A 14,180-nucleotide genomic window follows, 5' to 3' on the forward strand; every position below is an offset into this window, starting at 1 on the left:
GTTTTCTGTCTGGCTGTCCCTTCCTACTTGGTTTGGAGTTGGCAAGAATGCCCAGAACTAGCATTTTGATACCATTACAAAAAGAAACTCAACACCATTACACGTGGCAAGGAACCAAATCTGAATTTATTTGTGCTTTTAAAATCAGTCAAAACAACCAGCAGCTTCCTTCTCCAAAGGTTTCCTTCTCTCTCACCTTCTCTGTGACAAGCCTGTGGAGAGTGCAGAGTGGCTGTGTGGACATGTTTAGAGATGCAATAAGCTATGACAAGGCAGGTTTAGTACCAGGTATGCTGAATAGGCCTCTTCCCACTTGTCTTATTGGCAATTTACAGGTGCTACAGGTATTGGCAGTTTACAGGTGCTACGGGTGTCAGAGACGTGTGTCTCTTCAGTGAAGAGTCCGTGGTGTTGGTGGGGTGGCGGGGGCAGGGAGTGGGAGCTCTTGGTGATCAGTTTCTTCATAAAAGCAGGATAGAGAGAAGGATATATGTCCTAAAGGAGGAAAAGCATACACATTTGCTTTTATGATTCAAAGTATATAGAAGTTATAAAAGGGCAGAGAGTGACAAGTGTCTCCCTCTCTGATAGTCATGCAGCTTCTCTGCCCTTGGAGGCAACCAGTGTTAGCATTTTCTTTCTCCTTCCGGAGGCATCTTATGCATATGTAAACAACCGGAAACTCCCTTTTTACACGAGTGGATTAAATTAGGCCTACCCTTCTCTGTTGCTTTTTTTTTTTTACCATACCAACATATCTCAGAATGTATTCCGTATCAGTGCAGAGATTTTTTCTTTTTTACTGTTGCATAGTATTCAATTCTATGAATGTACTGCAGTTATTTGGCTAGGTCTCTATTGAACACTTAGGTTATTTCCAATGGTTTGCTGTTACAAGCAAATAGCCTTGTGTGTATATCGTTTTGTGTGTGTGCAAGTGTAGCTGTAGAATAAACTCCTAGGCATGGAACTGTTGGATAAACTCCTAGGCACAAAACTGTTGGGTCAAAGAAAATGAGGAGATAAACAACTTCATCACTAGGTAAATGAAGCGAAGTAGGGTGAATCTGTTTAGATTTGATAGAAAAATCCAGCCCTTCTATGTTTATGGCCAGGAAATGGAGCCTTCATTGGGAAAGTCGTAAAGTCAAACCTTGTGCTGTCGACAGGCCTGAGCTGGTACTTTATGGTTGTACAAGGGCTTTGGAAAGTAAGATCTATCCTTGTGTCTTTTCCTAAATGAACCCACTCGGCGGCTGCTGCACACTGGAGTGGGCCCTGGTCTGGGAGGTTCCAAGGACAGTTTGTATCATTGTCACAAAGGTCACCCTGCACCCCCAGCTATAAAGTCAGCTCCCATTTCAGGTTGGAAGGTGGAGCTAGCGACATCATGCTAGCTTTGGGTGCCTTTCCTCACCATCCTAATTCTAAACAAAATCCATTCTGCACCAAATGAATTGCAAAGTTAGCCAGCCCAGAGCAAGCACTCACTCCACTGTTTTAAAATATGATACGGTTCTCACTCATAAAATGCAAGCCATATTCTTTATTACCTGAAAGTTAATTTATGTTCTCTGGGAGTCCTCACCTGGGTTCCTAATCTTGGTCAATCATATTGTAATACACGGGTCCTTGGACGAAATGGTGCTTGCCTGGGGGTGAGAGCTGGGGATACAGAGGACCAGACCCATGCCTGTGGCAGAAATTCCTAGCTGTCCCCAATATCCATTCTCCCCTTTTTATTTTATTAATGAACCCTCCCTCCACTTTCAAGCTAGACACAGGTTCTACCTAGAATAAAGCTTTCTTTGTAGCTTTGTGTGTCTGTCTGTCTGTCCAAGTTCTGGCCAAAGGAATGTAAGCAGAAGTGGTGCGAACAACATCTGTAAAGTGCCCTGTCAAGGAGAGGGTGTGCCCTTCTCCATTCATTTCATCTTCCCTGCGGCAGGAAGCAGACTTGCCAGCTAGAGCTGGAGCGTCCATCTTGGGCCATGAGGTAACCTTAGGAATGTTGGCCATGCACAGTGGGACAAAAGAGAAGATGCCTGGGACTTAGATACCTTGTATCACGTACCACCAGATTTCTACAGAAGAGAAAAATAAATGTCTATGTTAATTAAGTCCGTTATTTTGAGTTTTCTGTTACATGTAGTTGAACCTAATCATAGCTGACACAGTCCCCTATTTTAGGAAAAATAGTTCCAGAATCACCTTCTTTCAATGGTGAATTATCAGCATCCCTTTTGGAAATGAAGAAAAGCTGCTTCACTGGCAACTCTCATCCTTCAGAGAGAAAAAAGCATGGCCAACAAATGTATTGGCAATAGTTCTGATACCTGGGCTTCATCTTTCTTCTACTTCAAAGGCAGTTGTGAGATACTCCTTTGGAACAATCCCAACAAGGCTGTTTCGTTCTCCTACCCACCAGCCATACATGTTGTACTCCTGAAAAATGAAAAGAGGGTGGTTTCCATTGGAATGTGACCATACTTCTGTTACCCTTTTATGGAGATTGCATGGGAAATTCTATTGGGTGTCTCCTTTGTTGACACCATCAGTACGACTTGTTAACACCATTGATGAAATTATTAAATTAAAAAAAAAAAGTCACCTAGAGCAGGAAAGCAAACTGTTTTCACTTTGTCATCTTCCTGTCTACATTGTAAACTTAGCATATTTGGTGCCATTGCTGGACCTAAAGAGGTTGGTTGGTTGGTTGGTTTTAAACTAAACAGAGTCAAATGACTTTCTCAGAGAAAGTTGGGCACACTCTAAAATGTCAAAACACTAAAAATATTCAGGGAGTCAGGTCATAGTTCAAATCAATATTTACCAACCATCTTCTATGTGCAAAGTGCTGTTTGAGTTCCCATGAGACATATAATGATAAACCAGAATGTTGCTTTCTCCCTGGGAGCTTACAGCAGAGTAATGGGCTTTGGAGTCAGACAGACTGGGATCTGATCCCCACTTTGGTCATTTGGTAGCCACGTGACCTGAGGTTCTCCTAGCTTTAACGTCCCCTTCTGTAAGAGCAGGGAGACTGTCACTCCTCCCCTATGTTGTAGGGATGTAAGTGATGCCAGAGACGTGAAAACAATTCAAAGTGTCTGATACATAGTAGATGCTCTAAACATTAGAGGTGAGAGATTGACAGGCACATTCATAATGACAGGCAGGACATAAAAGCTACAGGGAGGGGCAAACAAGCAAGGGAATGAGAGGGTTTAAAAGACAGGGCAGTCACAGGGTTGAGAATGGGCCTCCCTGACTACAGAAGAGCTGCTCAAAAACACAGCAGATGTTGAACATTATGGGAATATTCCTGAAAACACCAGAAAATGTTTTCTTTCTTTTGAAGGAAGTAAAATTTAGGAATACATGGGCAATATCAGGGGTACCAGTTCAACTGGATTTGGGGTACCAAGGAGTTAACTGTCTGCATTTTCACATCTAGTTGCTGAGTTCTGCTAAGAAGAAAGAAAAAGAAAGGAAACCAGGTTGGTGACAAAAAATTCTGGGGCAAGCGGTTATATTTTTGTTCCTTTTTGATAATGTGTCTCCCCTCCTCCAACTCTGCCTCTCTTCTCCCTCTCATCAGATGATCTCTTTTCCACCTTCAAGGAGAAAAGAGAAGCCATTAGATTTGTTAACTGTCAGCCTCCAAGACAGGAACGTACCTGTACTGACAACCCCCTTCTTTCCCGTTAACGTGGAGGAGGTGTCCTCCCCTGGTTTAAGACTATCCCTCATAATATGGACTTGTAACCTTCCACTTTCTTAGAAATGAGGTTCTATGGAGTCTGACCTCTGCCTCCACTGTAAATGGAGCTTTCTGTCAGCTTTGAAATGTGTTCAAGTTTCTTTCATCTTTGGAAACAATTACTAAATGGTCTCCCCCAGGTCTGCTCTCCATTTCTACTGGTCTATGCTGATTGCCAATTCAAGTCAAAACCTTACTGAGTTTCCTTCACCTACTATCCCACATTCTTGCTTTATATTCTCTTCAAGCCAGTTTAATCAGGCTTCTGCTTCTATCACTCCACTTACGCTTTCTCTCCATGGTCTCCTGTAACCTCCTCATTGCTCAAATCCTATGGGCACTTCTCAGTCCTTAATTAACTGACGTGATCTCTCAGCAGTGCTGGCGCTATAGACCTTTCTTGAGGCATTTTCCTCTCTTAGTTTCCATGATAATTATACTCTCCTAGTTTCCCTCCTAGTTTCCAGTTACTTCTCATTCTCTTCTGTGAGCTTACCTTCCTCTCCCCCTCCTTTTGCTGTGGTTGTTTTCCGGCGTTCTGTCCCAGCCTTCTGGCTTGATGCGCTTTCTTTGAGCCTACAGCTCTGTGGTTTAGCCATCACGTCTATGTAAATGACTTACAACCACAGCTCCAGCCCAGATCTAAGTGATGGATTCCCAATACCCAAGGGTATGTCTGTCAAGCTGCTCAAACTCAAAATAACCTAAATTTGACCCATCACTCTGCTCCTATTTCCAGCCCCCCTCCCGAACTTTCTTTACCTCCTGTGTCCTCTATCTCGGTGAATGGTGCCACTATGAAATCAGTTACCTAAGCCAGAAACCTGAGAGTTGTTCCCAGTTTCACCCTCCTTTTTCCAATCAGTCCTTGAGTTCTGTCAATTCTCTTTCCAAAATATAACAGCAATCCACCCACTCTCTCTATTCCCATTGACAACACTCCAGAGTCATGTCACTGTCATTTCTCATGAGGACTATGGGAACAACCTCCAAACGGTTCTGTGTAGCCATTCCTATTCTCCTCCAATTAATCTTCATTCTGCAGCCAGAATCTTTCTAAGATACACATTGAAAATATCACTGCTCTGTTCGAAACCTTAAAGTGGGTCCCCACTGTCTATTGTCAGCTTCTTAACCAGGCAGACAAGGCCCCACGTGACCTAGTCCCGCTCACTGCCCAGCACTGCCACTCGCCCCCTTAATCTGGCGGCCTCTGAGTAAAGCAGAACTGGCCTCAGCCATTCGCCGGGCTGCAGGTGCCCTCGCCTTGGAGCCCTTCCTCTGCCTATCAGCCTCTTCTTCCCTCCTCCCTTTCATGAGCTCACTCTTAAGCAGCTGTCAGATCTCAGTTCCCGAGCCTTTCTAGATTCTCTAGAAGCCCCTCCTTGCCACTCTCTGACTGAGCGGGGCACTCGGCTATGTGGTCCGCAGGGCTGCGCCTATGCTTCACCGGAAGCGAGTTCATCACGCTGTCTTGTACTCGTCTGCTTTTTTCTCAGTGCCAGTCATTAGGTGGAAAGTTCTGTGAGGGCTGGGGCCTTGTTGGTTTTGTTTGCTGTTGTATTCCCTGCACTCAGCATGGTACCCAGCACAAAATGGGGCCAAAAAAATACTTAAACGAGGTTATGAAGAAATGAAGGGAGCAGTGGGGATTTGTACTCCCAGTCGAGCAGAGTTAGTTACAACTAACTCCAAAATATCCCCCTGGTGATTGAACTGGTTGTGGCAGGAAGAGAGCAGCTGCCTTTGGAGAGAGTTTTCCCAAATGGCTCCATAAATACCATGAAGACGGCCTCAAATGGCACAAGAAATGAGACTACTGAGTTGGTCCTAAAAAGGAACAGTGAATCACCTTTAAAAATCAGTCTGAAATAAATGACTGTGTCCACCACCTCTCCGCCACTGTCCCCACCACACGTCATTCCGCCCCTCCCTCCCCCAGGCCAGCTCCCCTACCGCCCGCCCTGCCTTACAGGACGTTACCCAGAATTCCTTAGCCGATGCTGTTAGAACATTTTCAAGCTCCTATCAGTACAAGTTATGTTCCTGCCCATCTCCCAACACTGAAGTTAGGGCTGCCTCTGCCGTAAGCTTTTGTGCAGTTACTGCCTTGCGTGAGCGGGTCACTGCAGTGGCCGTGTGCGTATAGAGCCTTGCTATGATGGGGAGACACATCCCCCTTTCTCTTAGTAACTCATAAAAACTTTAGCTTCATTAGCTCTTCTGTTATCTCCCAGGCGGGGTGAAGGGAGCAGAGTGTTGTCCGACAATCGTTTGATCGCAGTCAGCTTGTTTAAACATGTGAAGAGTGGTCTCCCACCAACCAAATGCTGTCATCTTCATCACCTGAGGGGCTCAGAGAGGATATTGTCCCCCCAGGGACCATTCAAGACTCCTGACTCTGACTCACACCGGGCAGCACCCGCCTTTGGCCGTAATGCCAGGAGTAGGGACCGAGCCTTGGGAAGGTGCTCGTGGCCAACTTGAAGAGGGTGCGAACGGGAAGCAGATGAGGCCCGGCAGGACACCTGCAAAGGCCAGGCTCCCAGCCAGTGTGCTCTTGCTCGAGGGGAACGCTGACCCTGCCGACCACAGATGTGGCAGTTCTCACAGTGGTGAGAACGGAGCGGAGTGAAATCACCTCTCTGCCCTTCAAAACAAAAGAGCAGGCAGAAGTGAAAGGAGAACGGCACAGTCTCCGAGACCATATGTATCTTGCTGTGGGAGCCTAGGAGCTTAATCAAAGCACCCACAGGTCTTGGGATCTGACTGTCTTCTCCAGATTTCATCCTTGGCTGGATACCCGAAAAGGGCCGCAGGGCTGAGACGTTTAAAGCATGAATGGAAAATTTCTAGCCGCCTCTCTCACTGCCACCCCCCACGCATTGCTCCAGCCCGGTCTGAACACCACGAGGTATTTTAAAATAATTTCTACTTTGATGAATTGCTGGGGAGTCCACAATTGCTCATAATCAAAGGGAGAAAAATGCAAATGAGATCCGGCCGAGAACTATCACCACCAAACGTTTATTTCACTGCACAGTGCCAAAAAGAATTAAAACAACATTAAACTCACAGCAATCATGTTTAAGCCCTCGTTTCCAAGTGCCAAATTGCACCACTCTGGATCATACAGATGTTCGTTAATTATGCTAATTTTTATTAAACTATTAAAATGGAGAGAGTACTGGCTCAGCCAGGCAGACCCCAGCTCTGAATGAACTCTGCTCTTGTCTAGAGGTGCTAATTTACTGCATTTTTATTAAGTTGCTGATTCTTGGATTTTAGTTTTGGGATGGCAGAGAGAACTGAATTCCTGGGATCAACATTTTCAATAAAGTTTGACTTCTTTTGTCCAGATGTTTGGAAAGATCGGAAAAATGCCAAGACCCTCCCAGGAGACCTGAAATCCTCAGTGTGGGAATGCATACCTACAGGTGACAATGTTAGGGGGTCAGAATTATAAAGGCTCCCCACACTGTAACTCTATATACACTGTGTATGGAAGAGCTAAGGTGTTAATTATATAAAATTGTTCATTGAAGATACTTTAAGAACATAAAAAGCTATTTAAAAACTCTTCACATCAGTGCTTGCTTCTTGCCACAAAGTCTTTTAAGAAGCCTTTCACTTGAAAATAGTAACGATGTATGGTTTGTTCTCATCATCATATTTCTAGGCTCGATTAAACATCTGTTTCCCTCACCATCAAACCTGCCCCACCTCACTGAACCCCCAAAACGAAGGAGTCTTAAAAATGAGGGTTGGCTAGTTGGAGTCCATTATCTGGTTGGGGAAGCTATCGGCCTGGATGAGCAGAGCATTGAGTGAACCTGAAATAGACATAGCACTCACCATTAGCAACAGTCAAAAGTGTTTATGGGGGGTTGTATACCGCCACAAAAGGATTTATGCTGCTAATCTCCATCAACGAGGAAAAAAAAAAAAAAACCTTACCAAACCTGCCATAAAAAGAACAGCAAATTCTATAAACAAAAAGCAGTATGGCCACCAACCACCGGCACGCCGCACAGCTTGACTCTGCCTCCAGTGGTTTCCTATTGCTGTTTATGGTTTTCAGACGGCCGTGGACCTCCTCAGTGCTCCTCCTGTCACAGGGCCTCGAGTCCCTGTGTGCGGCTGCAAATACCCTGTCAGTAGGTGTCAGGGGGTATCAGGGGGGAAGCCAGCAGGCGCCTATCATAAGCCTTAAAAGAGATTACATACCCCTACTCCGTGATTGCTACATTTTAATTTCTCTCCTCCCTGCTGGTTCCTATTTGTATAAGCTCTTCCATGGCTCCCCTGGAGTAGCACAGACATGACCTGGAATGACCATCCTGTCTTGGGATGAGAATTCAATTTCTAGGCTCAGTGACTCCTAGGCTGTTCCAACAACAGGAAATCACCATTCTCTAGGACACAGATTCTTACACTGGAGTCTGTGAACCCCTGGCCTGTCTGTGGATGGACATGAAGGGATCGCTGAGCTCTTTAAAATGGGTGTAAAGTTTTGTGTGCGTGCATCCATATGTCTTGTCCCTGGGGTGAGGCCCAGATCTTTCATCAGATTCTCAAAGGATTTACAAACGCTCTGTAGTTAACGAACAAGTGCTCTGGGGGGGAAATGCAATGATCTTTATGGCCTGGATCTGTACTTTGGCCCAGTGTGGCCATCTTCACCTCTCTCCCCCTTTCTAAAAAATACAATGAAATCAAGAATCCTTGTTGTTGCCACACTGGGTTCCTTGGCTTCAGCCCTCCAGCTGCAGAGCCTGCTTCTTCCAGTGCTGACCAAGCTTGCCTTTCCCTTCTAAGGCATCGTCTCTTTCATCGTGACTTAAAAGTTGTGGTGTCTTCCCACAGCTTCCATTCAAATTCATATGATAGCTTTTGGAACAAGCTGCTTGACACTGTCAGTTCCCCTGAGAATATTCCTAATAGAAATGTTCACTTTTCACACTGAATTGGGCTTCGATAAGCCTCTGTGGAACAAGGTTCCCAGAAAAATGTCTCATACTTTCGTTCTTATAACCATCAAAGTTCACTGTATCAGTGCTTGTGAACAAGAGAATTTCTCTTCAAGCGAACAATCAATCAGCCCCTAACATGAAAGATCAATAAATGTTTGATATATGTATGGGAAAGGCCAATCAATCACAGAATTATTCATTTATGATTGCTTATTTCTCTTATTAGTGCTCGTTGTGCATCATACATTATCATTAGTAAAGATGGGGAATCTGAATGCCTAGGTGGAGTAGATTGTAATAGTCCAGGGTCAGCCAAAAAAAGCATATTTTTATTCTGGATTGGCCCACAATTTCTGTATTCTTAAAATCTAGCTTTGGAAATTTAATGCTTTCTGAAGATAGCATAAATTGTTAAATAAATTGAGGGCTCTAACTCAGCACCCTTCCAACTGGTGAGAAAAACAAGACTCGGGACAGAAATTGTTCGTGAAAGAACAAAACAGGTGCCTGATTTTCAGCGCAAGTGGTTTTATGAAGAGATTTTGCAGAAGGAGAAAGGAAGTGGTCAGCTGGGTGGACAGTGGGTTAGCTGTGTTGGAACCTGTGAAAGGATCGGAACTCAGCGCTTGGCTGACACCCACGGCAGCGTGGCGGCCTCTTCAGGCTGTTTCACACTGTATTTTAAGTTGTGGGCAATCATTTTCTCTTTTTTCCATTATTCAGAGTTTTGGTCTATGAATCATGAAAATGAGTCATGAAATTTGCCTCAACTGAACCAGTTTATTTCAGGGAACTTGCTAACCTGGAGGATGAAGGTGCCCAGGATTTGGGGTAGCAGCAGAAAAGTATGTGTGTGCATAAAAGGGGACACAGGAAGCCTGGCCGGTCAGTGAAAGCAGTTGGAGGGAACATGGCAACAACTGCACAGAGGTCACTCCTCAGCAAAGAGTTGAGTGTTCTGAGAAGAGGTATGTTGTCCGCTAGACGGAGGGGCTGGGAGCGCTCCAGCACAGGGGAGCAGTCAGCCTTAAACCGGAAGCGTCCGTCCTGTCCTGTACAGGGTGTGAGTGGACAATGACCAGGTCAGGGCCAGGGAGTCGTGCAGGACCCGTGCGCAAACTGGACATGACTGGCGACGGAAGTGTGTGCAAAACTCAAGAGTGTGCACGACAGAAAACCCATGAGTTGTGGAGGGAAGAGGGGAGGTGGGACAGGGCTGTAAGGAAAGGGAAAGAAGAAACACACACACAACTTGAACTTTGCCTCAAGAACACAGAAAGGATAAAGGGAAGGTAAACACTTCGCAGTTGGGAGAAAACAAGGTGCCAAGTGCAGCATTCAGGAACAATAGAGACAGCACCATTTTGGAGCTGATAGCATTGTGATACCATGTGAGACCGGCGTATTAATATGTATTCCATAAACTGTGCAGCTCCCAGCTCTGCACCGCTCTGTTTTGCTCTGACCGCAGTACCAGCCTCAGGCACCACAACACAATTTGGAAACAATGTGACGGAAATGTTTAATCTGCTCGGCCCATCTGTGCTGCGTATTTCTCCAGATCTCCCTGAGAGAGGCGCCTTGAATCTCCACATTGCCTTTAATATTCTCCTAAATCACCTCCCCACTGCACTTCAAGGGCCATTGCTACAATATCACAGGTTCATCTAAAGTGCAATGGGGAGGGGGGTGGGGAGGAGGCACAGGCCGGGATATTTTTTATTTTAAAATAATTTCCTGAGATGGTCTTTTCTGCTTCCTTTAAAAAAAAGAAGAAAAGTTATTCTACTGTTGCCGTAAGGTTATTGAGGTTGTTTGGTGCAAAACAGGGTAGGACAGAGTGGAATCATTCTCCAAAGAATTATTTTTATTAATCTCGATTCCCTCAATTGGACATGGGAGGGGATGAGCAGATGCTCGTTTTCTCTTATCTCTTTTGCTTGCACCTTGCTAGGGTGATGTGTTTGTGGGAGGCTGGTGCCTCTGCTTCTCTGCTTTATGCTGCTACGTTGGGTATGGGCTTGACTCTGCACTGCTCCAAACAAAGCCATCTGGTTCAGGACAGGTACACATTTAGTCCCTGGCCAACATGCTCTCATCAGAAAGGGACACTGACCGCATTATTTCTTTTAGTTTAAAATCTTACATTTTTCTCGCTTTAAGTACAGATGTGGAGTGTCAGATTTCCGCTGCCTTTGCCCCACTTGATTTTGCCAGGTTCTGTGATTTGGGGCTAGACTATAGGAAGCTGGGGTGGGTTTCAGAGAATGAGAGGATGACAAGTCACCGTGTTCCAGACTTTAGACAAATGGCAGAGAGCTGCACATCACCATGAAAATTAGGATTCCTTTTGCTTTGTGAATTAAAGAAATGAATAATTTAATCCTCAAGATTGTTCCGGCGAGGGAAAGGCAACGTCCCAGTTGCGGAGCCCTACAGCCTGTCGGTGTGTTACATCATCTGCACACATAGGCGTTTCCATGACAACCGCTTATAGCTTCATTTCCTGGATCCCTCTAGGGGGTGTCACAGCCAGATCCACCTGCTTTTCACCCTACCCTCGGTGGGGTCACGGTAAGGTCGCCAGAATAAATGAACGCGGGCACTAATGATCTGTTTACTGCTGTTTATGCTCTGTGTGTCGGGGGCACGCACATTGAGAGAGCTCATTATGGCTGCAATTAGAATGCACCATCGCTAGATATTTAACTCCTTTTTCTTTTAAATTAGCATTTTAATAACATTCTTTGAGCAGAGAAACAAAATGACCATTTTTCACGGACAAACTTCTAGCTGTAGGTGCAACTTTAATGGCAAAGTTGTGAAGGGGAAAGAAGGGAGGAAAAAAAGGCCATTTTTACTACTTTCACCCTCCTCTTTACCAAAAGGATATTTTTATTTGCTTTCTAACACACTCAATTTCCTAAATTTGTTTTGAATCCAATTATTTTGGGTGGTTTAAAGTACCGTATTCTTGTTGGACGGAAATTAGCAGCAATTGAAATTAACTTTCTTTGTGACCTGTGAAAGGGGCTAAAATAATTACCAGTGTGTATAAGAAACCCTTTCTCCAAAAGACCCTAGCTGCAGGATTGGGCTTTGATCCAATGATACTATTATTGGAATATCTTTATATAGTAATTGCAGGAGCTATTTTCTTTAAAAAGGTGATTGCAATTATTGTTTCTGTTTTATAATTCTTAGGATTATCTTATAGAGGATCAATGATGACAAAAACATCATTATTGACAGGATAAATATTAAGCAGAAAGAATGAAAATAGCATCACATCATTTGCCATTAAAAATGGCACGATCTTATAGTACCAAAAAGCATGAGAGACAGAACAGAAAAGATACAATGTAGAGACCCACTGGGTCAGAAATGTTCCATAAGGCATTTCTTTTTAGGAATCTGCCAACACCTTTGCTAGGTGTTTATAGACGCTGTGTTTGCGAAATGTACAGTGAAAAATAACAATTTGAATGTTTCGATTATCTTTCCCAGTCCATTCCATTTTCATTATTTATTTCCTATAAATCGGGACCTTGCTGAACATAATTCTGCAGACAAGGAGGTGGATGGGACAGCCAATGTGAACGGGGAGATAGATGGTGGGTGCGTGTAAGACAGATGCTATGCGTTTATGAAAAGGAGCAGTATGTCTGCATGTGAACATCCACAAAGTAGAGCAAGCAAGCGTGTACACTGTAGCTGGTATTTATAGGTGGGAAAAAAAAGTGTAAGGAAGATTGCATGGGAGCAAGCACGCCGAGCCTGAAAAGGGTTTGCTTTCTTCCTAGCCTCTTGGAATCCACGTCCAAGTTCCGCTAAGATGTCTTGTGCTCGCTGTGGCTCCTGTGATACCTCACAAGCCTTTCCATGACAACAGACGGGGGTTTTCACAGCCAGAAGACTCAGGAGGTCAATAGTTGAAAAGCAAGAGTTAGAAAGAGACATATTTATCGACATCAAAACAATCCCACTAAAAAACCCCCTATAGAAGGAAGAAAAAATTTAAAGATGCAGCAGGGGGGAAGAAGCCCTTCTAAAAAATGCAGGTTTAAAATGTTTATGCTTTTGAATCAGCCTACTTGCACCTTAGAATCTGCCATTTCATAAATAAAATACGGGTGGCACAGACTATAATTTGGTGATAGCTACCCCAGGACATATCTAGATGCACTTCTGTTATTTTAATTAAATACTGCATTATGGTTTGTGACAACTACATAGCTACAGCGTAAATGAATCTGGAATTAAAGTGTTACTTAGGCATCCAGTAATTTTTGTTTCATTCCTCAGTTTTACAAAGCAAATAGCTATAAAATCAAGATGTTTGTTCATTTACAGATGGAGCAGGATTGTTGTTGCTGTTTTTTTCTCCTTAATCCTCATGCACAAAAAAGAAGACAGAGCTGAGCCTGGCTCTCAACACTCTTAGCTTATGAGCCACATCACAAAGAAAAACACATCCTCTTGACTATAATGTGAAATGCTGAATATTAATTGCTGGTATTATGCTTATCTTTCTAGCCGGGTCTGTCTTTTCACAATTATTCTGATGAGCTGCAGTCTTGCAGTGCCAGGAGATTTTTCTCCTTTGTTTAACAGTTAGAAACCTATTGTATTTTATTAAAAAAAATCTTAAAGTTCACAATGCTCCTTGGAAGTTTCTGGTATCTGGAACTCTTCCCAAATGCAGAATATCAGTGGGAACAGAGAAGCCACTGAAGCTGCTAAAAAAATGATGCACATTTCTGCATCTAAAAGAAAAAATATTTTCATTCTGGCAATATTAATATTTCCTTAATGAAACTGGAGAGGGTATAACAATTTGATATAATCGGTTAGTTTATATGTCACCTCACTAACAAATCATAAGAAAGGTTCAGAATATTCTTATCTAACAGGACAGATTTTCACTCAAAATTAATATGGTAGAGTAAAAAGGATTTTTGTTTAAATCTGAGCATTTAATTGTATCTTTAATGTGTCATATGTTAACATGAAAGTTTTTAGAGAGCAAGTTTTCTGAAACCATTTTTGTATTTCTAGTTTGATAATCAATATAATTTTTTATTAGTCTTAAATACCATATGTCTGGCAGTGCCTGCTAATTCTAGCTTTTCTGTGTTCTTACCAATTACCCCAAGCCCCTCATTACGAATCCTATAACCTCATTTGCAATGAGGTTATAATTTGCTTCAATATTTTGCTAGTTTGGTTGGAGAGCTGGATGCATCCACTACCAAGAAACACTGGCAGATAGAGGTTTAGGGAAGCCGAGTTCCTTTTGAGAAAATAATTACACAGAAACAAAGCTTTTGTGACTCCTTTTAAATAGAGCATCTCACTGAAATGTCACGCAGCCTCTTTGGCAGATTAGTGAGGAGTTTATTACTAAATCTCTGTCTAATAAACGTGCAGTTGACTCTGGAGGA

The 14,180-nt window shown here is 43.5% G+C and overlaps 1 protein-coding gene across 1 annotated transcript in view; it reads right to left on the minus strand.

Moving 5' to 3' along the window:
- Positions 1-14,180, minus strand: part of SKAP1 (src kinase associated phosphoprotein 1) — a 263,878-nt gene continuing 249,698 nt past the window's right edge. Inside the window, exons 12-13 of the mRNA XM_054585348.1 lie at positions 2,337-2,445; positions 1-495 (exon numbers count right to left, since the gene is read on the minus strand). Coding sequence (XP_054441323.1) covers positions 2,344-2,445 — 102 coding nt within the window. The 3' untranslated portion in view covers positions 1-495; positions 2,337-2,343. The remainder of the gene's footprint in view (positions 496-2,336; positions 2,446-14,180) is intronic.

The sequence above is a fragment of the Pteronotus mesoamericanus genome, unplaced genomic scaffold (assembly GCF_021234165.1).
Source record: "Pteronotus mesoamericanus isolate MK-2021 breed Mesoamerican mustached bat unplaced genomic scaffold, CSHL_Meso_final contig_84, whole genome shotgun sequence".
Classification (NCBI taxonomy): Eukaryota; Metazoa; Chordata; class Mammalia; order Chiroptera; family Mormoopidae; genus Pteronotus; species Pteronotus mesoamericanus.